The 25,999-nt window shown below is 43.5% G+C and overlaps 4 protein-coding genes across 8 annotated transcripts in view; 2 read left to right on the top strand and 2 right to left on the bottom strand.

The window, feature by feature from the left end:
- The window catches only part of kcnb2b (potassium voltage-gated channel subfamily B member 2b), a 48,291-nt gene extending 40,626 nt beyond the window's left edge, over window positions 1-7,665 (top strand). The window contains exon 3 of the mRNA XM_086102462.1: window positions 3,080-7,665. Coding sequence (XP_085958588.1) covers window positions 3,080-4,945 — 1,866 coding nt within the window. The 3' untranslated portion in view covers window positions 4,946-7,665. The remainder of the gene's footprint in view (window positions 1-3,079) is intronic.
- Window positions 7,666-9,614: 1,949 nt separating this feature from the next.
- terf1 (telomeric repeat binding factor (NIMA-interacting) 1) lies at window positions 9,615-15,078 on the top strand. 2 transcript variants are annotated; one of them, XM_086102293.1, is made up of 13 exons: window positions 9,615-9,846; window positions 10,697-10,792; window positions 10,873-11,000; window positions 11,221-11,457; window positions 12,874-12,974; window positions 13,151-13,221; window positions 13,300-13,405; window positions 13,972-14,036; window positions 14,138-14,202; window positions 14,299-14,354; window positions 14,536-14,630; window positions 14,801-14,841; window positions 14,917-15,078. In XM_086102293.1, exons 1-13 carry the CDS (start codon window positions 9,657-9,659, stop codon window positions 15,076-15,078), a joined length of 1,413 nt encoding a protein of 470 aa, XP_085958419.1. In that variant the 5' UTR covers window positions 9,615-9,656. The 2 variants fall into 2 exon arrangements, with proteins under 2 accessions (XP_085958419.1, XP_085958418.1); XM_086102292.1 differs by having other exon boundaries at window positions 14,536-14,639.
- Window positions 13,737-19,122, bottom strand: sbspon (somatomedin B and thrombospondin type 1 domain containing). Of its 3 annotated transcripts, none has more exons than XM_086102295.1 (6): window positions 18,668-19,122; window positions 17,519-17,713; window positions 17,376-17,454; window positions 16,150-16,326; window positions 15,691-15,822; window positions 13,737-15,074 (listed from the first exon to the last, which is right to left on the bottom strand). In XM_086102295.1, the coding sequence occupies exons 1-5, from the start codon at window positions 18,909-18,911 to the stop codon at window positions 15,705-15,707; spliced, it is 813 nt and encodes a 270-aa protein (XP_085958421.1). In that variant the 5' UTR covers window positions 18,912-19,122; the 3' UTR covers window positions 13,737-15,074; window positions 15,691-15,704. The 3 variants fall into 3 exon arrangements, with proteins under 3 accessions (XP_085958421.1, XP_085958422.1, XP_085958420.1); XM_086102296.1 differs by having other exon boundaries at window positions 13,737-14,617; XM_086102294.1 differs by having other exon boundaries at window positions 13,737-15,822; window positions 18,668-19,121.
- A 2,987-nt stretch (window positions 19,123-22,109) lies between these two features.
- Window positions 22,110-25,440, bottom strand: gimap4 (GTPase IMAP family member 4). 2 transcript variants are annotated; one of them, XM_086101443.1, is made up of 2 exons: window positions 25,315-25,440; window positions 22,110-24,299 (listed from the first exon to the last, which is right to left on the bottom strand). In XM_086101443.1, the coding sequence occupies exons 1-2, from the start codon at window positions 25,343-25,345 to the stop codon at window positions 23,566-23,568; spliced, it is 765 nt and encodes a 254-aa protein (XP_085957569.1). In that variant the 5' UTR covers window positions 25,346-25,440; the 3' UTR covers window positions 22,110-23,565. The 2 variants fall into 2 exon arrangements, with proteins under 2 accessions (XP_085957569.1, XP_085957568.1); XM_086101442.1 differs by having other exon boundaries at window positions 22,110-24,302; window positions 25,315-25,438.
- Between the last annotated feature and the right edge of the window lie 559 nt (window positions 25,441-25,999).

Genomic DNA, 25,999 nt, shown 5'->3' with positions numbered 1-25,999 from the left:
CTTTGAGGACCCTCCAAACACACGGCAGGCATTAGGCCAGATTAATGAAGGGAGCTCAGGGTGGTCAATCCATCTACAACGGTAATTCTTTGGTTTAACACTACTTAGTTAATGGGGTCACCAAACTGCCAGATGATGAAATGGCGAACACACACACACCGGGATCGATGCACATTACCATAAGCCATCGTCTCGATTGATTCTGCCGCAAAAAAAAAAAATCAATTAAAAGATTACCGCTGAGAAACGGCTTCATTTTTTTTCAACGCAAAGTGAGAACTTAGCAAGTGTTGTCTTTCTAGTTCACAGGTGTCAAAGTCAAGGCCCGGGGGCCAGATCTGGCCCGCCACATCATTTTATGTGGCCCTCGAAAGTAAATCAAGCATGTCAACTTCCGTGATTCTTGCTAAAGTCTGAACCAAATTGTCCTATCTAATACATAACAATATTTGAACAAGCCATTATTCTTGACTTCTGATTTCAAAACAAGTTGGCGGCACTCCGACATCCATCTCAAGACGTTGTGCGTAAGGTGACTGAAGTGATGTTGGACCGGGCTCAAGCTGCCCCTCTGAGCTGATAATCGCTTTTACCTCATCAGCATTCAGCGAGTGACATTTCCTCACCTACGCCATGACACCTATCTTGTTTGCTTCACATCTGTGTTGTGTAACACAATGGATTGAGTCCAAAACAAATGCTTGACCACTGAACCTTTTCGGCAGCGTTGGGGCGCTGCCAGACAGACGAGAACGGCTCTTTAAAGCCCCTTGCAGACTGTTTCGGGAAAGCTGGGAATTTGCTAGGTGCTGAGAGAGTATCAGAGGGATCATATGGTCAAGGTGGACCAGAAAATATACCAGGTATGATGGTCTTGTGTGAGCCAGAACGAAGTCGAAGTCGACCTGCAGATTTTTGGGCTTTGTAGGTAGTATCAGTGGCATAAAAAGTCGGCCGTAGAATCAGAGGCAAAACTGGGTCAAAGTCAATCCACTCATTTAGCAGCTTCTGAGTTAGTCTCAGAGCCATAACGGAATTGACGATTTCCGCCTTCAGTGGTAGTATCAGAGTACAGTGGTACCTCTACTTACGAACGTCTCTTCATACGAAATTTTTAAGTTGTGAAACGCCTCAATTGGAAAATTTCGCCTCTTGTTACGATATAAATTTCAAGAGACAAAAGGTAAACATAGAGTATGGTATTTGGGGAGGGGGCTTGGAAAGGATTAGGGCATTTACATGGAAAACACATCTCTATTTACAAAATGTTTTAGTTCAGAAATTTCTTCCAGAACCAATTAATTTTGTAAGTAGAGGTACCACAGGTTGTGCCTGAGGCAAATCAGGGTCCAAGTCGACATGCTAATTTGGCAGGTTAGGTGTTGTTGAGTTGGTGTGGGTCGTTTGTCACCTGACACTCACTTCTCCCAAAACCAACTGTCGTACAATTTGCACCCATTTGATTGTGTTCTGGATAAATAGCGTATAAATGCCGTATCACCTGTTCCGTCCGTCTGCGTGTGAAAGAATACCTTGAGAGTGACTTCTCGGCCAAAGCACTCTTTCAAGAGTTGCTAAGACGACATCCTTAAAACTGACACCATAAAGCTTCTCTGGGACAAAAGCTTCTTCTTATCTTCAGATCCGTGGGAAAAGAATCTGAGCCGAGGCAGACAGCGGCATTATGAGGAACTTTTATTATTATCTGGGATTCGGGTGCAGGCCAATGTGATTTTTTTTTTTTAATGGCACTCAAATTTCCTTTTTTTTCTTTTCCAGCCAACAGGTGGCGCTATGATACAATTGCACTGTTATGTAACACAGATTGTTCAAAAATAGATTTGTGTCTTCAGACCGTAATTTAAATGCGATTCTAATCACTCGACGCTGCATTTAATCCAAGTTGTGATGACTTATTTCGTCCCTCATCAAGGTCTTACCTTAACAGGCGACATTAATCCACATTTCTATCCATTACTTGGCCATGTTTATATTCATTTTGCATACGACGGACTCATTGTCATTCAGCAGCACGCCCGCAGCGCCGTTTGTGCTCAGACCTTCACTCACTCTTCTGATTCGCGTCATTTATTCCTTGCCTCTTGTATTTTGTTTATACACATCTACTTTGCCCAATGGAAATCGCCCGAGTCACTGTTGCACCCGAGTCATAATATCCAATTTGAAGTCGGCACAATGTCAACTCCCAACTTAATTTCGCTTTTGACATTGAAGAGTTGTTGTGTTTTAACAACCGCGATGACAATTGTCAGACTCTGGGGATTTTGTTTGAGCATTGGGGTAACTTTTAAATAAATACAAGTCAATTGAAAAGACAATGTCAGCACAGACAATGCAGGAGAGATTTTAAGACAGGACTTTTACAAAAACACAAACAGGCTTGATTTACGATCCAGATCATACATTGAGTGTAGAGCAGCACTGCCTGGCAAATTTGAAATTTTCAGATGTGGTATCGGGTCTTTCAGAGGTAGAACCGGATCGAAGTCGAACTGAATACTTTTTGGGATCGTCAAAGGCATCAACGTGCGAATTTTAGAGGCTATGGAGGTCGTACACGTAGCATACCGGAATCAAAGTCGATCTTTAAATTTATCAGCTTTGGAAGAAGTATCAGAGGCAGAACAAGGTCAAAGTTGAACCACAAACGTTTCTGGTTCAGAGTTAGGATCAAAGGGATAACGGAGTTGAAGTCACCGTGTAAATATACCCGCTTTGGGTATTGTATCACAGGTTTGTCAGAGTTGAGTTCACCTACATTGGAGATAGTATCAGAGACACAATAGGTTCAAAGTTGACATGCAGGTTACCCTGCTGTGAAAGTATTCTTAGCGATAGACTGACATACAAATTTTCTGGCTCAGAAGTTAGATCAGAGGCATACCGTGGTTGAAGTTAACCCACTTATTGAACAATTTTCAGAAGTTGTATTTAACTCATTTACTCCCAAAGACGTTTTTAAACGTCTTTTCAGACTTGGTCTAGAATTGGCTGGTACTGAATGAGTTCTTAAAGGGCAGCTATTAATGTGGTCTTACGTATGTCTATGTTTCTGCAGATTCTGGCCATCTTATCCATCCTGTTCATCGTCCTCTCCACCATCGCGCTGTCTCTCAACACCTTGCCGCAGCTTCAGGAGAAGGACGAGTTTGGCCACGCCAACGACAACCCTCAGCTGGCGCACGTGGAGGCCGTGTGCATCGCCTGGTTCACCATGGAGTACCTCCTCCGCTTCCTCTCCTCACCCAAGAAGTGGAAGTTCTTCAAGGGTCCGCTCAACGTCATCGACCTGCTGGCCATCCTGCCCTACTACGTCACCATTTTCCTCACAGAGTCCAACAAGAGCGTACTCAAGTTTCAGAACGTGAGGCGCGTTGTGCAGATATTCCGGATCATGAGGATACTGAGGATCCTCAAGTTGGCCAGGCACTCCACGGGGCTCCAGTCTCTGGGCTTCACGTTGAGACGGAGCTACAACGAGCTGGGCTTACTCATTTTGTTCCTCGCCATGGGCATCATGATCTTCTCCAGCTTGGTTTTCTTTGCCGAGAAAGACGAAGACGCCACCAAGTTCACCAGTATCCCCGCCTCCTTCTGGTGGGCCACCATTACCATGACCACAGTGGGCTACGGGGACATTTACCCGCAGACGTTACCCGGAAAGATCGTCGGAGGGCTGTGCTGCATCGCAGGGGTGCTGGTCATCGCCCTGCCCATTCCCATCATTGTCAACAACTTCTCTGAGTTTTACAAGGAGCAGAAGAGACAGGAGAAGGCCATCAAGAGGCGGGAGGCGTTGGAGAGAGCCAAGCGCAACGGCAGCATCGTGTCCATGAACCTGAAAGACGCCTTTGCCCGGAGTATGGAGCTCATGGATGTCGTGGTGGACAGAGGGGAGGATAAAACCTCTCTGGACAACCACCTGTCACCCAACCGCTGGGGAGGTTCCACCAGGTTGGCCACCTCGGAAACCAACCTCAAGTCGCCAGAGAAGAGGACCCTGGAGAACGCAGTGGCTGCGCCGAATTCCCCGCACCGGATCACCGTCACCACCACCGGGAGTCCGCGGTGGACGAGCAAAACCCCGCAGCACCTCAATGTCCAGAATCTGGAGGAGCTGTACAACCAGATGACCAAGTCCCAGTCCTTCACCAACCTCCACACGGCCAGTTCCATGAGCACGCTGAGCACCACCGTTGCCGGCCCGGGCTCACCTAAGAGGTCCCACAGCCCCGAGACTACCCTCAAGGAAGAGCTGGAGATGAAGGCGGTGGATGGAGCCAAGACCAGACACCTCCAGGTGCCTTCGCCCCTCCATCGAACGGTGGTTCAGCTTTCCTCGGACGACATCCTCAAAGACGGCTTTTATCAATCTCTTAACCGCGGTGACGGCTCGGAACTCCATATAGAGGAAGGTGAGAGTTTCACTAGCGCGGTGGAGAACATACAGAAATCTCTTCGCGGGAACAACCCTCTTAATATTAAAGTGGGGAAGACGTCCGCCGAGGGCCCGCCGACGCCACCCAGCACCACGTCTCCTGGAGACATTAGCTCCAGCATCCTCGAGGAAGAGTCGCCAGATGGGGAGACGTCACCTCTCATGGCCAGCTCGGAAGCTCTTATCCAGGCTGCGGAGGAGGACGATGACAATGACGAGGCGGGGGAGACCGGCCCGTTGGTAGACACCCCACCCGGTGACGAGGGCCCATCCTCGGGCAACCATCTGATGGAGGTGGCCGGCGCTACCGGCGTGCCTCGGTCGCCCAGGGCCACGTCGCAAAACTGTCGCCAAGGCGTGGTCGGACCGGGCGACGGGGAATCCGACCAAAACGGACACAAAGCAGATAACCACATTTTCACGTCTGATATCCACCTGATACCCGGGGACAGCGGGCTCTCGCCCACCTGTGAGACCAGCATGTGATTGCGAGAAAGCCCCCTTGAAGCGATGTTTCTGCATGGCATGGCAAGTCCCTTTTACTTGTGTCGTCGTGTAACGCCCTGACAAACTGCTATCCTGAAGGAATCCACCCACGGGTGGAAACAGTTTCCGCTTGTACATAAAAGACAACCTCCTTTTCCATTGCACAGATAAAGTGATCTGTAAATAAGCATGCATTTAAAAAAAAAAAAAAACGACTCATCTTTTATGGTGCTTTGTTTGCTGTGTAAATACTTGGACATGAAAGGCAATGACATTGCACGCAAAAAAAGATTTTAAAAAAAGGACGGTACCATTGTTAGCAATGTGAAAAAAATGGGGCAGGACAACTGTTGTAGCGACCTATTTATTAAAAATAACATATCATTGATTACCTTTTGTGGAAAATGCAATGTGTTCTCGTGATGATCCTGTAATTTATGTTTGTGCGTATGTAAAGTTTTTGTTATGGTATTCGACCACTGAATCAATTAGTTAGCAAAAAAAAAAACCCCAAACAAACAAAAAACAATTTTTGTAATTGTAACAGACACATTTGATTTTAGGGAGGTTGTGGCTCACTGTTTAGCACAGTTGTCTCCCAAAAATAAGTTTACAAATCCAAATATTCATCCATCCCTCCATTTTCTAATCCGCGTATCCTCACGAGGGTCGCGGGAGCCTATCCCAGCGGTCTTCGGACAGTTAGCGGGGTACATCCTGAACCGGATGCCAGCCAATCGCAGGACACACATTGACGAACAACCACTCACGCTCACACCTCGGGACAATTTAGAGTAAACAATTAACCTACGGTGCATGTTTTTGGAATGTGGGAGGAAACCGGAATACCCGGAGAAAACCCACGCAGGCACAGGGAGAACATGCAGACTCCACACATGAAAGCCGATACCGGAATTGAACCCACAAGCTCAGCACTGTGAAGCCGACGTGCTAACCAGTCGCCCACCGTGCCACCACAAATCGAAATAATGGAAGTGAAAATTAGCAATTTGTTTGTAAAGGGGGAAGAGAAAAAATGGAATGATGTTACCTGTAAATCAAAAAAACTTGGTCCAGGTTTTTCACGCAAACAAAACTCCCAGCCTGGATTTAGCATCTTTAAAAACATCAGGACTCTTGTAGCCGTACGCATCGGCTTTATGGTTGGAAATGAATCATGTACTCTCCAGCGTATCTATTTATCTTTTCAAAGTTATTGGTAAATTAAAACAAACCAAAAAAAAAAGCTTATTGTTCAAAAAAAGTAGTTCTACAGTGGTAGGATTTGAATCACTTCCAATAATTCAGCAGTAGATTGAGAGCCATAAAAAAAGCAATTATTATGAAGACTATTTATGAATTACAACATCTATAAGCTTTATAATGTAACTGAATCTAGTTTGGCAATTTTAGTAAAAATATTCCTTCAGATAGCAATGGACCAAATCACGTACACAGATAAGCTTGTGTCAAAGACACGAATATACGTCATGTAATTTTCGCACTGTGTTGCCCCTTTTTTTTAAGTGCTTTTTTTGGGAAAGGAAGCTTCTTCTGCTTGGCTTAATAATTAAATATTAATAATCTTTATTGGGATTTGCCCCACCCCTTTTTTTCCTTTTTTTTTTTGGACACTTCTGGATAATTAAATGTCACGGGTCAAATGAATGCAAGAAGATTACTGCTGTCCCAGAGAAGCAAACATAACAGGAGGGTTACATTTTTAGCTTCCTAATAATTGTGTTTGTATTTTTTCTTTGTGTGTGTGTGTAAATTTAATTTACTCTGTTCTTGTTTTCTTTACGCCGACAGAGAGCATCTCTGGTTGCCTTTCAATTCCAATTTATGGCTGAAATATTTTTGCGACTCGTGGCTGTATGTACAAAGTGCATGTTTGTAGTTGTCTTTATTTTTAATTTATTTCTTTTTTTTTTGTCTGTCTTGTCATGAACACGGACGAAAAAGAGAGCGGGTGTGCTGAAAGTACAAGATATATTGTGTATTATATGATATATATACAATGTACTATGTCAACTACTGCAAAAACTATGCAGGCCTAAAATTGTGGCACTTTATTTTCTTCGGTCTACGGGGGGATTTGTACAGACAGACAAGTGACTATGTATTTTTCCACTGTTCTATCTTTAATATGAGGCAAAAAAAACAGTATTACACGAACACAAGAGAATTTCACCACAAAGTAATTGAAAATTTGGTGGTTATTTCCTTTTCTTTTTGTTTTGCTTTTTTAATATGATACGGCGTGGAATTTTATTTCAGCAGTTCAATTAGAAACGTGAAGCTCAGTGACTACACACAGTGAAATTTTGTTTGGATTTTTTTTTTTGGTCACCTTTTACAGACTGTATACAAATCAATCTATTTTTTTCCGTCTTGAAATTGAAGCGCATCTGTGCGCCAGCATTTTTCTTTTAATTAAATTTAGGACAACATTTTGCACTGGTCACGTTTACTGTCAAAACAAACACACAACGTTGCTAACATGCTAACGATAGCATTAGTAGTCGCGGTTTTGGAGCGTTTTAAGTAACAGATATTTGAACAAAAACTTGTCCTTTCGAGAAAAAAATGTCTAATTTTATAGAGTTTTACTGAGCCCCAGACAGTAGTCTTCTTCTTTAGTATTTACATGACGGTATTATACTGCCTCCCGGTGGCCACAGAAGTATTTGCAGAATAAAATCAATTGCAGCATTAAAGATTATGAATTCAGTTTCATTCTTTATTTGTGCAGTAATACGGATGTCACTTTTTGAACTGAACTACTGAAATAGATTCCGATTTATTGACTGTCTATGTACTGTCAGGCACCCAAACAATGACAGACAGAAATCCAAATTAGGCCAAATGACTCAAAAACACCCACACCCCATTTGTGTTTTTTGGAGGAGAATAATTATATTTTTTGGAATAAAAAAATAGAAATAAATAAACAAAACAAAAAAAGTCTCAGAATGGAGCACGACCACAGAGTGGATGACACCTTTTCATAACCACATATGAGAAGGTGGTGGCTCATTTTTGTGTAGTTAGAAAGAGAAAAAGATAGAGAAAGAGTGGCGCTGTACAGATAGTCTAATTTTATAGTAGAAATCAGGTCTTGTAATGGATACAATTAATGCAATTAAGTTCTCAGGTTTTCTATAACTGGATGCTTTTTGTCTTTCACTCTCAATTCAATCACATCATTCACACAATGATGTCGAACCGAACTTCTGAGCACTTCCGACCTCAACGGCGCACCCCCACGGGAGGGCCGATCGATGGGGGAATTGAATGGATACGCCCACTTGTGTTGCATCCAAGTTTCCGTGTGTGTGTTGGCTCCCCTTCAAGACAGTGGAGTGGCGTGGCTTGTGTTATTGTCCCTTTTGGGCCACCATACTTACGTTTCGGCATGTAATGTAACAACCGTATCGTGTCTGTCGGTGACTTTGCGCATCACGTTTTTTTGTGCAGCTTTCCCACATTGACATTACCATGGGTGTTAATGATAGCTTGTGTCTTTTATTTTCTCTGAGAGAATGATTCCTGATCACAAACACACACATACAGTTTCTGTCTAAAGCGACATCTTTGTATGCATGTTGTAGTCCATAGTATGATGTGGCCGCAGAACACTTGTCGATGTGTCCCCATATTCCCCCACCATCACCAAGTCTGTTAGCATATGCAGAATAACAAATAAATGTACATATAACAAGTGGTGTTTGGATGCATTTTCCGCTGTATAAATATCTGGCTTGTTTTCTTTTTTAACCATTCGAGCCTGGCCAGTGCCGTGCCCTTCAAACATTGCCATTAGTAATGCATGTTATCAGTCAGACTGATCCGTAGTTGTTATATTCAACAAAATAAAACTTAATGACTTACTTAATGGCGTTTTATTTTAAAAATAATATTTAAAAAATAGGTTTGAGCCGAAGTGTTGCTTAGTTGCACGTTGCAAGGAAGCCACCGTGACTTGATATGAAGTGTCGTACCGCTATCCAACGGTAGGGGTCAGAAGCACACGCGAATACTGTATCAAACTACGTTCGCGCTGTAAGCACAAAAATGGTCGTGATGGCTCAAAAATTAGTCAAATTACTCTTATCGCTCAGTTAAAAATAAATCGAGAAAAAATTATTTAAAAATTGAAAACGGCATTTATCTACGAGACTTACTTTTGTTATGTATGTAGGGTTTTCGTATTTTACAGTGATTTCATTTGAATGTGCATTTTTTGAATTTTGTGAATATTCATATTTGCGTTTTTAATATAATTTTTCCCTTCTTTTTTCCAGTCTATTTTTTTACGGAAATTTGATTTTTCAATTTGAATTTGTATTGGCTTTTTGTACATTTAAAAAAAATATATTTTCATATTTCCTCCCAATTTTAAACAAACACTCGCATCATGAAGATCTACTTTATATCAAGTATGAAATATAAAATATAAAATATAAAAATATGACACTAGATGATAAAACTAAAAACAGTGACTGTTATTTTCTTCCATGTATTTATTGATCTTCATACCAAAATAACGATACAGGTACACGTCCGAGCACTTGTAATTGCTCATCCGAGGCTGTGAGGGGCGCTACAGGTTTCCGCATGACTTTCAACCAACCTCGGCCGTTGGCGTTTCCCGCTGAAAATTCAAGAAGCGGATTGCAGAGTCCTCCTCGAACGAGAGAATGTAAACATGGAGCAACAAGGAAACCCCAAAGACAACAGTAACACCGATAAAACAACGCTTAAAGAAGATCCCAACACCGGCCAGCTCGCCGCTGTGGCCTCCAAGTGGATTCTGGACTTCCTTTTTTCCGCCATTTGTCGTCGTTTTAAAGAGAGGAATCACGATGCCTTCAATGGCGCCATCTCGACTTATGAATGTAAAGTTGTTGTTCACTTCACACTCGATTTGAGGTTTGATTTGACTTTGCAAATGCAAACCGCACCGCGACGCGTGATTTGTATTTAGTCTTGAATGATCGACTCAACTTGCAGTAAATTGTAAACGGTGTTAACAAGTTAAAACGACTCGGGTATTCTCACGACACCAAAAGTGTCACAAGGGTCCCATTTTTCGGCTTTTCAAGCACCCTTAGATACAACACTGGCCATAGTATTAAGAGTAATGCTTTCAAACACAGAGAAACTGGGCCAAATGTTATTTTGACGAGAATTTTTACCAGGCATGGTTGCCCCATTTTGACGCACGCTGTTACTACAAGCCTTGGGGGAAGGGCTAATTTTATGATGCATTTTATTATGTTCTACGATAAATATATACTGTCGTTATGTTCACCATAAAATGCGTTTTAAGTAACGTTTCTCTAAATTGTGCCGTCTCTCATCTCGTGGAAGAAATTCTAGTTTTAAAATGCCTTCAATTAGAGCAGTACAACAACATGACTTCATTATTTCTTAATATGTCTCCCACTTCAACTTATCTGATTGTCTGACTAGTTTCGGCGAAAAATAAATCTATTAAACTCATACGGACCAAAATACCAAACGGTTCTCCCGACATTACAGCGGTGAAGAAGGCTGGTGAGTGACTTGGATGTCAGCAAATGAAAGTGTGGAGTTAGCTGATAATAACTGGCTCACCTGTTAGACAGTCTGCGATGAGGTGACGCTGTTGCTTGCGGGGATCAGCGGCACGTGTTTAAACAAATTCAACATCACATCTGATGAATTTATAATGATGTAAAGGCCTTTTTCCCCCTCTCCCAAAAGCAATTTTTCAGACGCCGTTACTTGAAGGAGGAAGCTCACAAGAGAAAACCTTAATCTGCGCCTTCCTCGCCCGAGTCATGCAAGGAAAACAGTTGGGTGAGATTACCCACTACAGACTCTGCGTAGCAGTGCAACCTTTCATTTGCCTTTATCGCTTTTCATCACCTCACCTCTAGGTGCCCGATTTGAGGACGAGGATGGAGTGATGCCACTAATGTCCGCAGCCAAGACTTGGTTTCACCTCAAAGATGCCGTGCAGGACAAAAGCTTGTTTGAGAACATCAGAGTTCACCTCGTCATACAGGTGATTTTCAAAAAGGCGGGTGGCTTGGAACAAATCGTGAGAGTGGAGTGGGGGGGGGGGGGGGGGACAACAACAATTAAATGTATTTATTTATTTGTGTTTTTCTAAACAAGATAATTTCTTCAGAAAATTGAAAATGGCTTCCCCACCACTGTTGCATTCATGTCCTCATGTCCCATCTGGATTCTGTTGTTTCATGTCTTATTGTGACTTCTGTCAGTCTGTTGCGGTGTGTTTGGAGAAAGGCCAAAGAACGAAGGCATGGGGCGCCCTCAATTGGTTCAAAGAACATGTTGATTACCCACAAAAAGTGGCAGCCAAGCTCTCCAACATCGTGGCACAGATGGACATCTACCACCCTTTCCTCACCGTGTTCAGTTTCAATCGACTGCTGGAGATGGTGCAGACCTTCCTTGATGCCTACTTGGTCAAGAATCCGTCAGACTTCCTTCTCAAGGTATGCACACCACCCCACGTCGCTTTTCTGCCACTTTGAACCTTGGTTTGGACTAGATGAGAAATTCCTCAACCTACAGGGGAAGCTCAGAGCTTTTTTCAATTTTATTTTATTTTTTATTATAATTTTATTTTTTATTTATTTTTTGGTAATTGTAAACCGTACTTGTAAATCGGAACTCAATAGAGGCAGGGCAGGTACGGATCAAGGCGCATGGGAACCAAGCTATAACACAGCTAGAAAAGGAAATACTTAATATTTTTTGCCACTAAAATGGATTGTAATCGGTCTTTATTTTTTCATTTTAATTTCAAATTTCATTTTTTTTTCTTAAATTTTGATTTCAAAGAGGATTTTCTGGTTTGCTATTTTCTGCCACCTACATATGTTTTCCTTTTTATTCGTTTTTTTTTTCTTCACATTTTAACTCATTCAGTACCAGCCAATTCTGGACCAAGTCTGAAAGACGTTTAAAAACATCTTTGGGAGTGAATGAGTTAACTGGGGGGAAAAACATGATTTATTTAAATGAGGGGGGTTGCATTCTTCTTATTTTCTTACCCTTAAATATAGTTTTTTTTTTCTCCTTGTATCCATCCATCCATTATCCGAGCCATTTTTCTGCGCGGTCGTGCCGCAGCCTATCGCAGCTGTTTTTTTCTTTTATGTTTTTTGGATTTAATCTCATAACAATGAATGCATTCTTTACTGTAATTTCATTTCATTTAAAAAAAAGGGAAAAATAAAACAAAGTATTTTCGCTTGTTTTCTTCCTTTTAAAAGTATGGAGAGTTTTGAGAGAAACTTCCAATTCAAATAAAATAGTCTGATATAATAATAATATAAGCACATTTTTCCCCTCTTTGTTACAATTTTCAAAACAAAATGGGGGGAAATCAATATCCTTGGTATGTTCGGACCTTTAAAAGTGGTGCTTTTCCTCTTTATGTTTTCATTTCAGTTAAAGTTTTTAACATAAGTTATTTAGGAACGTATAAATGTCCGCAACAGAATTTATTAGAGCCTACGCGGCATTGTGTCGTCCTATTTAAAGGAACCAACTTTTAACGCTGTATTAAATATCTTGCATCATTAGCCAAAATGCTATCTTGGCCGCCACTAATTTGGCCTTACCATATTTTGGAAGGGCAACCAACCAGCCGATGCCAACTAATGTGGCCACACCCTTCCTGCCCTCGCGATTAGGGCAAATGTGTCGCTTTTTCATTTCATCATTAGGCTGTCACGGGTGTTTTTCCATAATTGCGCTGGCCCAAGGTCGAGCCTCGACGGCCGCGGTTAAGTGGCGAGCCTCATTTGGCACCGCTTCAAAACATTTAATGCGAAAGTTAATGGGTTTGGAAAGGTAGGAATATGAGTTGAAATCATTTATAATGTGCGTGTCTTGTCTCCCAGGAAGCCATCAAGGCGGTCCGGTTGTCCCAGAGTATCGACGCTACGGACGCCGCGGCAAAAGAGGTCAAGTCCATCTCGGACCACTCAAGGCTGGAGACAAAGTAGGAAATCATCTGTTGTTCCAGCCAAATCACCCAACAAAGTCTGTCTAGTTTAGATTTACAAACAAATTTTAACCGCAGGGAATCATAAATCTTGAACTCATTCTCCAGCGCACACCTATCAGAGTTGCCTTATATTTGTTTCTGTCATTTCGTTGCCTTTCACATTCTCGTAGGACCAAAGCAAATCCTCAAATCGACACGGCCCGGAAGCCGCGCGTGTCCCTCCGATGGCAATCTGTAAACGGTGAGTTCCCGCATTCAAGCTTTTTTTTTTGCGACGCCTCTTTTTAATCAACACCGTGACCACAAACGTCATCCGCAGAGCTATTATCCTTGAATGTGTCGAGCGCTGCGGACGAGCAAAGTATGGAAGGTTTGGAGGACGCCACTCTCTCACTGGGAGCCGACAGCTCGCAAGATGACGTCAGGTGCGGAAAATTGTTTGAATACGCTCATATTTCTTGTGTCATTCTTTTGTGACTGTCTCACACCGGTCTAGCAAAGCTCTTTTATTTTTTATTTTTCCGGCACTGCGCATGTCGAAACAAGTTTAAATCCAAAACATTCAAAAGTAAAACTTATCTCCCAATGCACACACAATTTATTAGCAGAAGGGAGCAAGAATGTGTATGTAGAGTGATACTGGCACCTTGTGGCGTTTTATGGATGTTGCTGCAGTTAAGAATTGATTCTTGCTTGTAGCCGTCCTTCGTATGACATTTGATGGTGACATCGACGCAATTGATGGATACAAGTGCATACGTGTGTGCATAAAGTACTTTATTCCTCCCTTGAATGAAACGAATCTGTCACAGCAGCAATATTCAGACATGCTGTATTAATACGACAGAAGCGTTCGGCAAAGTACAAATACAAAGTGCAGCGTTGAGAGGGAATTAAAAGAAATTCAATCGAACTACTAATAATGATGTTTATATGTATAACGGTTCTATTGCACATTGAACCTGTGCATATATTTTTTCCCCCCTCCCAGACCAGAACGTAAACTTGGCATCACAAAAGGCGCCCGCGGCTCCAAACGAAGATTGTTCAACAGTAGTGAGTTTAGCTTTCTCCTTTTTGCCGGATTTTTTTTTGTTTGTTTGTTTTTAGTTTTTCCCCAATAAAATATGAATCCGTGGTGCAACTTTGACTCATAGATTCGTCACAGCTGGATGCATCTCCTGTCACTGTGGGCGACCGTCAAGCAAAAACGGCACTCGGGGTGAGTAAAGCCTGATGATACGAATACATCGCGTTTACGGGATGTATCATGAGAAATCGCCGTATTTGAACTATTTTGCACTTCTCTGCCTCATAGTACGTCCGCTTGTCCGGCAACGATAAGGCTGACCAATCAGAGGAGATCACGCCAAAGTAATGCCTCCTAATGAGAATTGATTTACCAGTACTGTTACGTTGCGGGTCAGTCTGACCCCGTCTGTCTATGACTCAGAAGTATTGTTGCTGTTCATAAACACAAACGCAACCGGTCAATTGACCAACTTGAAAAACATCACAATAACAATGTGACTTTATTTTTATCACGCCCATCCAGGACAAAACGCAATCTTCGGTCCCTCCAAATAAGCGTGTGCGACCTGGACACTCGCATGCAGCCTCAAGTCTGCATCAGACCGCTGAGAAAAAAGGGTATTCAGTGTGCGTGCGTGTGTGTGTGTGTGTGTGTGAGTCTGTTCCTTTGAATAGCCACAACACATTATTTTGACCACCGCTAATTTTGCATGCACCTTATTCCTGGTTACATGTTTTACTATTGTTCCATGACAAATTTTAAGTGATTGTTTTTCTGTTTTTTCCAGATATAAACGATTCTGTTGTCACACAGAAGAGGATTCCTCGGGTTAGTCGGCCCCACGACGAAGGATCCTCTGATCTGTGGTGCTCTTATTGATGTATTTATTTATTTGTATTTTAGAAATGGACATCTGAGCTGGACAGTAGACTGGTGCAGGGTGTCCGGCAACACGGCAAAGGCAAGTGGTCTCAAATCCTGAAGGATTACGACTTTGAGGACCGCACTGGCGTGATGCTCAAGGACCGCTGGAGGATTTTGGAGAGGACCCACATAGTGAACTGAGAAGCATAAAAAAGGGGGGTCCACTTTTTCTTCTTTATTGTATTGGACTTGTGTTACGTTTCTGTGCCACTAGAGGGCATGATTTGTCCTCCAAAAACATTGCGGACTCTTGCGCATTGCATTCGGATGTCTTATACGATGTGCTGAGGCTGTTCTTGCGGAAGTTGTTTTTTGACCGTTATTAGACGGCTTTAAAAAAAATCATCAAACTAACTCGCCATTGACGCGGTGTGGTAAAACTATAAGTGCAGAGAGTGCTTACATTTGAGTTTTTTTCCCCCTTGTTTTTCATAAGAACCATCCGTCTCTGTTGTCTGTTTAATGATCCAGAAGAGTGAAAATGTCATTGGAATGAATCGACATTAAAACGTGTGAAGAACATCATTTAAACAAACAACAGATGTCATGGCATTTAAAAAAAATTATATTATTATTATTTTACAGACCGTGTGCCTTTTGGCAGATATGTTAAGTCCGAGGGGGCCATTTTGTTATTGCCATGTTGTTCTGTGGGGCGGGGGGGGGGGGGGGGGATCTTTATATATTACGAGCTTTGGGGGGCTTTTCATAACAGTTCCCGAATCAAATGCTCTGTAAGCTGCCCACCGCTACCTTGACAGAGTCGTTCAGATGAAGACGAAGCTGTGCTGCGGTGGACAGTTGCACTGTTGCGTTTTGCGGATCCTCCTCCAAGTGCCACTGCAGCGGGGGTTGCCCACCGCCTGCCACTGCAGCACAGCATCCCTGCAGCCAAAACAAATGTTTATGACGCTGGAACCCACCTTTTTGGTTAAGTTCCAGGCTTGCTTCAAAATGAAATGCATTTTTTTGTTACATTGTTACAAATCTCATTAAAATGCTGATGCGCCGACTTTTGAGTTGTACGTCAAAGGCTGTAAATACTTAAATGTGAGTGCTTACTTGGTATTTTACTTTTAAAGAATTTTCAAATATCTATTTTTTAAAAATCCATTTTGGAATAAGCCCGGAACGTAAAATGTGGTATAAGTGAAGCCCTGTGAATATTTTCCAGATGCACGATATGCGCTCCACAACAACACTGACACCAACCTGTTCATTTCCTGGCCGTCTCCTTGGCAACCACCACTGTGGTTGCGCATAGCGGGCGGCTGGCACGCCACGCAAACCGTGAAACCTTCGGAGAAGTAGCGCATCCAGTGCGTGTGCGGGCGATTCTCTACTGCACAGTGAGGGGAGCGTGACTCCATGGAGAATTCCACGCAGAATCTGAGGAAAAACAAGTTTGTGTCTGATTGACAAGAAATCGCAATGGTCCTAGTCAAGGTGTAGACTGCTTCATTAGCTTCTTGTGCTAACTGCAATATAGTTAGACATTGATATGGCTCTTCTGCGACCAGTTGCATGAGTTCCAGTTCGTCCTTTTGAACTGTTATGAAGGGGGCCCAGAATGAAGATGGAAACTGCTGCCTTAGCTTGCCACGCTTGCTGACACACTTGAAGGTTGACCAAATGTAAGTTAGACATGAGCGAAGGTGGAGAATGTCATGTCAGCTAACACTGGTCTCGCACTGGCTAGTCTTTTTATCTGGATTATCATTTGTCTGATGGCATGAATTAAGGTGTTGGTACGAGCCGCTAACGAGTTACACTTGTGTGGATCTACTCCAGCTTGTGTTTTGTGCATTTGGGTTCAGCTGTTTGACAAGAAGAAGCAATGAGTGGAGGAGGAGACTTTTGAGTCAGCTTTTCAGGCTAGTTGCCACGCTTGAAATTCAACCAAATGAAAATTGGATGAGGAAGGAGCACTGAGTGAAGGTCTGCTGTGTTTGGGTCTCATCCTCCCTTGAAAGTCGACCAAATGGAAGGTGGATACAAGGAGAATCCTTGATTGAAGATGTAGACTGCAATGTTAGCAACTGGCGCTTAAAATTGAACCAAATGGAATCTGGACCTTCGACAGAGCGAGTTAGCTTCTCATGTTAGCTGCAACGCTTGAAAGTTGACGAAATGGAAGTTGGGCACATGAAGGAGTGCAGAGTGAAGGCATAGATTACTGCACTAGCTTCCTACGCTAGCCACTTCCTAGTTAAACCTTAACGGGGATTTTGTGCGGCTAGTTCTACAAATTGTCCGTGATGAGTTTGTTTGAAAAGAATGAGCTTTGACTGACAGTGGAGACTGCTACGTTAGCCTCACGTGCTACATAAATAGACAACAGCGGACTGGTTTGCTGCTCTGTGTTTTTCACTGGATGAAAAGGTAGACTGTGATGGTCTTTTGTTGAGCAAACAGTCCCACTTGTTGTGGTTACTCACCCTGCATCCAAAGGGGTCCCAAAGTTGTCCATCTTGGGCCTCGCCTTGCCAAACTCCAGACTGGTAATAAATGCAGGGCCTGATAACAAAGGCCTCGATCATTGCAGTGCTTTCAGAGTCATTCAGACATAATTTGGCTTCACCTGTGTCCAGTCGGCACGGGGTTCCCCGGCGGTCTCTGTAGTCCATGCAGCCGGCCCGCTCCTCCAGCGTCGGGCAGGGTTCATCGCCATTAGCGGGCCGCTCGGCGATGTGTCTCACCCGTCTACGCCAGGAGGGTTGGCATGGCTCTGCGCAGCCGCTCCAGAAGCTCCAAGCTGTCACGCTACACGCCTGAGCTGGAGTTCAGAGCATTGTATCATTGGAGCTAATGAAATGTAAGTTCTTGATTTGGAACGCCGGAGATGTCTGCTTTTTCTGTGAGCAAATGTGGAGGGCAGGGGTCTGAATCTGTACGTGATGTGTGGCTGGTCTTGTTAAAAAATTATATATAAAAATGTTTATTTATTTATTAAGAGAAATAATAATTTAAATTCTCCCTCTGCGTGTTCTTCGAGCATTTATGACTAAAATGAAACTACAGCCGTTGCTTTCTGTAGGTCTAAAAAGCAGGATGAGAGAGGATTCAATATACTTCCTATTTTCACTCTCTTCCAAATTGACAGTGTTAAACAATTTTCTTGTGACTGACAGTGGTATTACACTCAAAATGAACAACAAAGAAAAATCCAGTGCGGGTGTTAACTGTGATGTAAGAAATAGTAATTAATGAAGTGTAATTATTCCCATAGACACACGCGTTTTTTTCCCTCAAGTTAGTTCCTTATAGCTCACACTCCTCTCTCTCACTGCCACGCACTGCAGCTGCTGCAGCAGGCAGATCTGTCTGTCTTCAACTGCAGTTGTGTACCAAACATTTAAAAAAATAATAATAATAATAATATGTGAATGTTTACACTTGGAGAGAAAGCACAAGTAAGCGGGAAATTTTCGGAATTGGAACAACGTGTCAGTCAAACACTGTCACGGAACAAGATTGAATTTATTCAGCCTCACGGATGACGCGCGCACCCTTGTGCTGTAAATTCTTAAACTGATCGACTTAATCGCATTCTTCAAATACTTGTCGCTCTCCCCTACGGCTCGGCCCGGCTCGGTAAACAGTTCCACCTCTGTGAGATATTTCCACACCAGATAAGAATGCGTGAATCTTATCATCTTTCTTTAGGGGGATGCGTGCTTATCTCAGGAGTGTCGCAAAAGAGGTCGAAAATGTACCTGTCGGCGCTCACCTGGGCAGTGGGAGAAGTAGTCAAAACAGCAGTCCCGCGTTGTGGCGCAGCCGCGGTCACAGTAGCACGTCCCGTAGACGCGGTCCATCCTCCAGTCGGTGGAGGCGCAGCTCATATCTCGGCCGCTGCAGCATTGACCAAGGCAGCCTCCGGAAACCAAGCGGCGCTGTCCCAAATTGGCCAAAAGCAGCAAAAAGTAGACAATCTCCATTTCGAATGCGGTCGGAGAGGAGAGGGTTGTCATATCGTGACAGCTTCCAAGAGTGGCAACTCCATGTGTCCCCACGCGTCTCCTGTCGCACCTCTCTAGCGTCTGAATGGATCTGGGGGGGGGGGCGTGGTATGTTTTTCTACCTCCCTCCTCCACTTCCTTGCATCATCCCCCCACCACCACAGTCGCTACACTGACGACAGTTTTCGGGCCACCCCAGAAGTCCCTGAGAAGAAAGGGAAGAATGTGAGCGCTTGGATGTTCTCCACGAGAGTGACAGTTGCCAAGTGTTGTTAAGCCCCACCCCTTAACTTTCATTCTTGTTTGTTCCTCAGCATCACACACACACACACAGACAGATAGATGGAAGATGCTTTTTGAAAAATGTACTGTTGTATTGATTATGCCTCTCTCCCAACAGTCTTCGCTTGGGACGCTTTGGGGAGAAGCCACATGTCACGCCATTGGACATGCTAATCTTGTCATTACAAAAGCAGCAGACGAGGGCGCATTGAGGGTCCGGGACTGTTTAAACACGTGCGCACCCAGACGGTATGTCTCCTGTGATAGTTCCAGGCAGGTAAGGTGGACAAACGTTCGTTTATGGGATGCCTGACCACGTGGTGAACTGCATTCTACAAATGAGGCCTCTTGCAGGGTTTCTTCGCCAGACGTTTGTAATGACTTCTGCGTGATGCTCCCGGGAGGTCAAGCGACAGTAATAACCTTCATCTCCACCACGATCATCATCATCATCCCCGGGTGAGACTGACGTGTCTGCATGACCTCACAAATATGTTCGGTATCTTTTATTTAAAACAACCCCCAAAAAAAACCCCTCACAAGCATAATGCTAACGTTCAATGGAAAATGCCATTCATATGCTAATGATTAGCATCAATCGGAAATGTACATTATCACCCGGGCAGGAATATAAATCATTTTATTCCATGTTTGTTTTCTTATCGCTGATCCACTTACTGATTAAAAGGTGAATTTTTTTGATTTATTCGAATCGGTGCTGCCCTGTCGCTCAAGTCAAGAACAGATAGCTGAAAAAGTCACTCCCCACCGAACGTACTATAGGTAAACATGTAATCAGTGTTTTCCGACACACCTGACTTAAATGTGCACGTACATACGTCACAGTGGTCCTCCGTTATTGCCTATAGACAAATAATCTTATTGGTTTCCTGTACCGGGTTTCAAGGTGACATCTGTATGGGGAATGTAAAACCGCGGCCGTCTCCTGGGTGAAGCCCGACCCCGGTTGCCATGACACCGAGTCGTTGTGTTGACAAACCGGCTGCCTCACTGAAAATTAGCTCCAACTCATCTTGTCTTTGACCTGGTAGAACCTTTGTCGCTAAAGGAAGTCATACATTTAGATTGGGTTAGAATTGGGCTTTGGTTCTGATTCTGGTAAATGGTGACGGTCCCTGTAAAGTTTGGGGTTTGAGTTCTGGATGCCAGAAACTGGCACCAGGTAAAGGTTAAAAGTTGGATTTTATTCGGGTAATTTGTCGACCTCAATGCAGAATTACAAAATATGCAACATTTTCTAATCTGTTTATCCTCGCGAGGGGTCGAGGTTGTGCCGAAGCCTAATCCCAGCTTTTTTCGGCCAATAGGCGGGGTACACCCTGAACTGGTTGCCAGCCAATGACAGGGCACGCCTAGACGAACAACCATCCGCGCTCACAATTACACCGAGGGACAATTTAGGGTGTTCCATTAACTTTTGTTTTTGGAATGTGGGAGGAAACCGGAGTACCCGGAGAAAACCCACGCAGGCACGGGGAGAACATGCAAACTCCACACTGGAAGGCCGGAGCCGGAATCGAACTCTGCTCTGTGAGGCGGACCTGCTAACCAGTTGCTCGATATGCCACATGAACAATCCCATTTCTGCACCGTCAATGCGGTTTATCCTCGCGTCCACCCAAAACCGCAGGTGACCTCAAACGAGGCGTCCTAATTGCCGCGACTGGGCCAAGTCCTCCCTGAGCCAGCCCCACAGTCATTGTTCCGCCTAATGAGCAACTCTCAGGCGGCATGACATGAATCGTCACTTTTGTGTCCCCGTCCCCCCCCCCCCCACGCCCTCGTCTGCCCACGCATGTCCCTCTCTGTTTCTTGCCTGCCTTTCGCTATGTTGACGCGTGTGCATTCCCAAGGTCTCGCCACAGACCGTTGAGGCTTGAGTCACTCTTTATGGATGTTTGACTTGGCTTCTGTCACCATGATGCAATTAGCGGGCGGATATGCCACAGAAATATAGTAGTAGTACCTTCCTGTTGTTGTACGGGTGGGACTCTGGGTCAGTATCAACCAAACTGTTGACTCGCATGATGTTCGCCGAGTGCTTTCAGGCAATTACGTTTGTGATGACAGAAGAAAAAAAAAAAAAAGAGTATTGTGTACGACAGGCGACCACTATCTTCGTGTTTTGCACTTGCCGCTAAGTAGTTACATTTTGATTTTACGATCTTCTGGGACTTATCTGATATTTGATAAGGAGAAAAGAGTAGTAATATTGACTGCTACTGGTGCGGACTTTTTTAGGGGGCCAAAACACACGCAATGAAGAAAAACAGTATGATGGTGAATGTCCGGGGTGGGGCGACTGGCAAGCCCAACGCTTTTGAGCAGACACGAAAATGTCTGTTTTACAGCTGATGAGTTAGATTGTGAGGAATGTCACCTGATAAGGTATTTTTTTTAAAAACTAAAGAAAAATCTTGTCAGCAAACATTGTAATACCGATATGACAGCAGACACAGCTGTGTGGATGGGCTTTTTTTCTCCCTTCTTTTATTGGTTTCTATTGAGGCATCCGGTTTCTGTTGACACACGGCCTGGTTTGGGCGCATTTCATGCAGCCGTCTCCAGCAGAAACTGTTCACACAATAGTGCGTTGCCGTTGAGATGAATGACTTCAGGTTCCAAAGAAAATGTTAGCCGGGCCGCCGTCAAAGCCTTAACTGTGCAGGAAACATTGTAAAAAGAACATTTTGACGCTCCAAATTGTCCTCTACGGAAAGTTCAGTAAGACGTTACAATGTGATAAATTTAAGTACGTTTTCTATCGAACATATTGCACCCAAACATTACATTTTAAAAAATTCTACCTGGATAAATGTTTGAAAACAAACAATTCTAAAATGTAACTTAAAAGTTAAATACAACTGAAATGTACTAGACTCGATTAAATGAGACATCGAGACATGGTTAAGGGTTCAGAGTTTTTTTATATAAGTGCAGAAACAACAATTTGGTCACTAAAATGGACATTTCCACTCCGCTCATTGTACAAAACTAAACAGCAGGGAATTAAAATACAGTAGTCGGGACAGGCTTGCACATCAATTCACCGATCGTCATGTCTTCTGATGACGAATTGTGTCTCGGGGCAGAATGGAGTCACGACTTGGCTACTGTGGAGGCATCGCACTCGTCAGTCTGTTACAAACCATTTGAATGTTTGTGTGGGGAAAATGTTTTATTTTCGCCATCTGAAACAGTTAAAGCATATTTTTTAAAAGCCAATTTCATTTTTTGGCGGGGGTCATAATGTGCCAAACATACAAAAAAATGGTGGGAGGGGTGACTGCTATTTCAGAAAAATTGTCATCTTCAATGAGAAAAGTCTCAGTCTAAAAAGTTGCCTTGTATAACCCCCCCCCCCCCCCAAAAGTAGTAATTTTACAGGGGAGTTGTATTTTTTCCATTAGGGAAAAGAACGCTCAAATAAAAAATACTGGGATAAAAATAGCAATAGGGACCAAGATCGACCCTGAATTGTGAAAATTTCCGGATAATTAACAAGTCCCACCTAAAAACCTTTGCAGGGGTCATCTGCATTACCACTGTAAATTATTTGAAAAAGAAATTGTAATCTTATGGGGGGTGGCGGAGGCAAATATGGATTCATTTTCAAAAGCCCTGCAGTAAATGAGCGTTATGTCAATAAATAAAGTGACATTTCACGTCAGAGTTGACCTCCAGCTGTCAGCCTATGCAACATTCTCGAATCAGTTCTCAAAAACAACATCAGCAGCAACACATTCAGTGCAAAAGTGAACTCAATCTTCCAACGTTTTGATGGTATTGTGGGGGCCAAAGCCTTTGAAGGCTGTACACCTGCGCGATCTCACATGTTCCCATGACCAAACCTGGGTCGTTGCGCCACCATCTGGGGGAAGTTGTCATCACTCCTTTGAAAAATTTGACCCCAGAAAGAGCTGTTTTTGATCCATGTCCCCCCCCCCCCCCCCCCCGACAATATTATTAAATAATAGAGAGAATATTGATTGAAATCTTCCAACTATTATGGCTTTCAAAAGAAAACGTTTTTATCTCTAGAAAAAAATTGTACTACTAGAAGAATAAATAATCCTATTTCATCGTTTTAAAAATAAGAGTATCCTTTCTGAAGGGGGAAAAAATGGCAAATCTAAAACTTTATTTTTCCTGATGAACAAAAATGTATTACTTGTATAAAATCCTACTTTTGAGTACACAAAAATAAAGTTATATAACTGTATCATAACTACTCTTTATATGGTGGCTACCTGTGAGGCTCCAAATGTTAGAAACACGAGTGCCTTAATTAATCTCAGTGTGGGGGGGGGGGCAGCTGGGGCCTGGACAATGATGCGGGTGAACCTAAAGTGAGGTGGGCACATCACTGCGTCGAAAGGCTGCTGACCTTTTGGGCTAAAGTCACCATGTCATCAGCTTTGTCCCCAGCACCAGGTTGCCGTGTGGCGTCCCCGGTCGGGTTCCGGTTCTGATCCAGCGCCGGGGGCTCCTCGGGCAAGAAGTGGCCTCCTTCTTCGGCGACAATCCGGTCCACACGCTCCATCAAGCGTCCCACCTGCGTCTGCTCCTCGAACACGCAGTTGTTGATGAGCATGTAGCGGCGCCGACACTTTTCCAGCACACGCTGCAGGTCGGCGCCCTCGCGCCGGATGTAGCGCTCCAGCGAAATGGTCCGCAGCACCTCGGCCCACGTGAACACCACCAGCACGTGCCGCCACACCCGCTCCCCGAACAGGCCCACGTGCTCCTCGATTCTGGCGCGGTCCACCTCGGTGAACATGCCCACGGGGATGACGAGCAGGAAGGCGTGCGGGCCCGGAGGACACAGGGTGGCGCCGCGGGCGATCTCTTTCTTGTAGGACAGCGGCGTGTCCTGTGATGAATACCAGCCTGGCGTGTCTACCACGGTCACCGGGCGCCCTGCCACCTCCGTGTGCCGAGTCACGCAAAACTCGGCAGCGCGCTCCAGGCGGAACTCCTCGCGGCCCAGGATGGTGTTGGCCGTCAAGCTCTTGCCAGGCCAGCGCCAACCGAGGACCACCAGACGCAGCGGTGACAGGCTCGACTTGGGGCCATTACTCTCGCAAGATGTCAACGCTGCTGAAATAAAGTAAAAACACTCGCTTTACACAAAATTGAAAAACATGCTACCGGGCGTTCAATCAGGCCACATTTATTGATTTGCAGAGAAAAAAACAATTTGCACGTGAGGTACAAGTACTGCATTTGTCCACTTGGAGTCGCAGTCCTCACATTCCACACACGATCTGTGACGTAGAGGGTATGTGGCTGTCTTAGGTGCGGCCGGGCCAGTTAAACGTGAAAATCGGCGAATAAGGGAAGCATTTTTGTTTGCGAAAATAAATTAAGAATGAAGACGTTTCATTGTTAAAACTCCAGTCATCAACTTTTCCGCAATTACGTTTTGAACGTTAACCAATTTTGTACTATTGCGTGTTATTCTTGTAATATTATGATTTGTCAAAATTGAGAATCCGAATTTACGATGGCAACACTGATTTTATGAAAGTTTAGGTGGAGGCACGATGTTAACGTACAAACATAATTAATGGTCGTCAAATCTTATTTAACTCTCAAAATGGAGACTATTTACAATTCTAAAACATAAATTCGTATTATTTCGTTTTCCAAATGACGTTCTGTGACGTATTAAGTTGGCCTTTCCGCCTACTACCATGCTATTAAATGAAATGTACATGTATTTCACACGTTGTAAAAAAATATATATATATATGAAGACGTTAAACGAAACGAATTATCCTTTTTCGTACCGGAATATGATATGTTCATGGTGCCTTTGTTGTGTGTTTTTAGCGGTCATGGAATGACATACGGAAATGACAGCAACTACTAGTGTTGGTGGGAGCTTCACTCCACTTAATGACCAAAATAATGCTAGTAACTAACAAACGCAAGTTAAGATTGGTTAAATTAAGTTACGAGATGTTAAAGAAGCTATGAGACGTCTCAGTGTCCACTTGAATGGCATTTAGCTGGAGGGCTAATAATGTTCGCGTTGTAAATTAAACTTCAAGCTGGTGAGGGTTGAAAAGGGGGGAAAGAACAGAATGGCTCAAAGTCGCCAACTCACCCGAAGTTGGTGTGTTACTGTTAACTTCCATAATGTTTCGATTTCAGGCTCGATAACTTTTCGATAAAGTTAGCGGTAGTAGTTCGGTTGCGTCGGCAAAACTGCGGAAGCGCTTCTGCTGCTTCCTTTTTGGTGACGTCGCTGTCAAAAACGCACACTCTGGACTGGGCGAAAAAATAAGGGAAAAATCAAACTTCCGAAAATAAAATAACATTAAATTTTCTTGAAAAAAAATAATCCTTCCATTAAAGAAAATTAACCTCTATGAAAGAGCTTCCTGTTTTGGTGACGCTACTCCCCAAATGGTGTTTTTTCAAGAAAAAATGAAATCTTTTGAGAACAATTTTTTATTTATTTCGGGAAATTGTCTTCTAAAAATGTCATATTATGCGAATGTTTTTTTTTTTGAATAGGGTTGGTTTACGAGGAGTTTGACGACGTCACTGACAGAAACGCGGAATGATTTAGCGTCTCCCCCCCACCCAGAACCCCCACACCCACTAGTATAAATATAAATTCGAAAAAATGTTAGTACATTTCACAAGTGTTTATTTTTCAAGAAAAATAATCAATATGTAATTGTCAGAGATTGAGCATCTTCCTCTGTGACATCACTATTGCTTCGGCCACCTTTATGAAGAGGACTCATAAAATGAGTTGTAGAAACAATTGGAAATCAATGTTC

The sequence above is a fragment of the Hippocampus guttulatus genome, chromosome 21, assembly GCF_054856545.1.
Source record: "Hippocampus guttulatus isolate MCC_2025c chromosome 21, RoL_Hgut_1.0, whole genome shotgun sequence".
NCBI lineage: Eukaryota > Metazoa > Chordata > Actinopteri > Syngnathiformes > Syngnathidae > Hippocampus > Hippocampus guttulatus.
This window is presented reverse-complemented; position numbering and strand designations above follow the sequence as displayed.

Bases quoted from the DNA above. Each gene is read 5' to 3' on its own strand.
- terf1 (XM_086102292.1), top strand. From the start codon at position 9,657: ATGGAGCAACAAGGAAACCCCAAAGACAACAGTAACACCGATAAAACA. The intron at 13,406-13,971 runs GTGCGGAAAATT...CCCCCCTCCCAG, and splicing joins AGCTCGCAAGATGACGTCAG to ACCAGAACGTAAACTTGGCA. The intron at 14,355-14,535 runs GTAATGCCTCCT...ACGCCCATCCAG, and splicing joins TCAGAGGAGATCACGCCAAA to GACAAAACGCAATCTTCGGT.
- sbspon (XM_086102295.1), bottom strand. From the start codon at position 18,911: ATGACAACCCTCTCCTCTCCGACCGCATTCGAAATGGAGATTGTCTAC. The intron at 17,714-18,667 runs GTGAGCGCCGAC...TCTGAACTCCAG, and splicing joins CTACTTCTCCCACTGCCCAG to CTCAGGCGTGTAGCGTGACA. The intron at 15,823-16,149 runs GTTGGTGTCAGT...TTTTGGCTGCAG, and splicing joins GACGGCCAGGAAATGAACAG to GGATGCTGTGCTGCAGTGGC.
- gimap4 (XM_086101442.1), bottom strand. From the start codon at position 25,345: ATGGAAGTTAACAGTAACACACCAACTTCGG. The intron at 24,303-25,314 runs GTGAGTTGGCGA...ACTTTATTTCAG, and splicing joins CAGTAACACACCAACTTCGG to CAGCGTTGACATCTTGCGAG.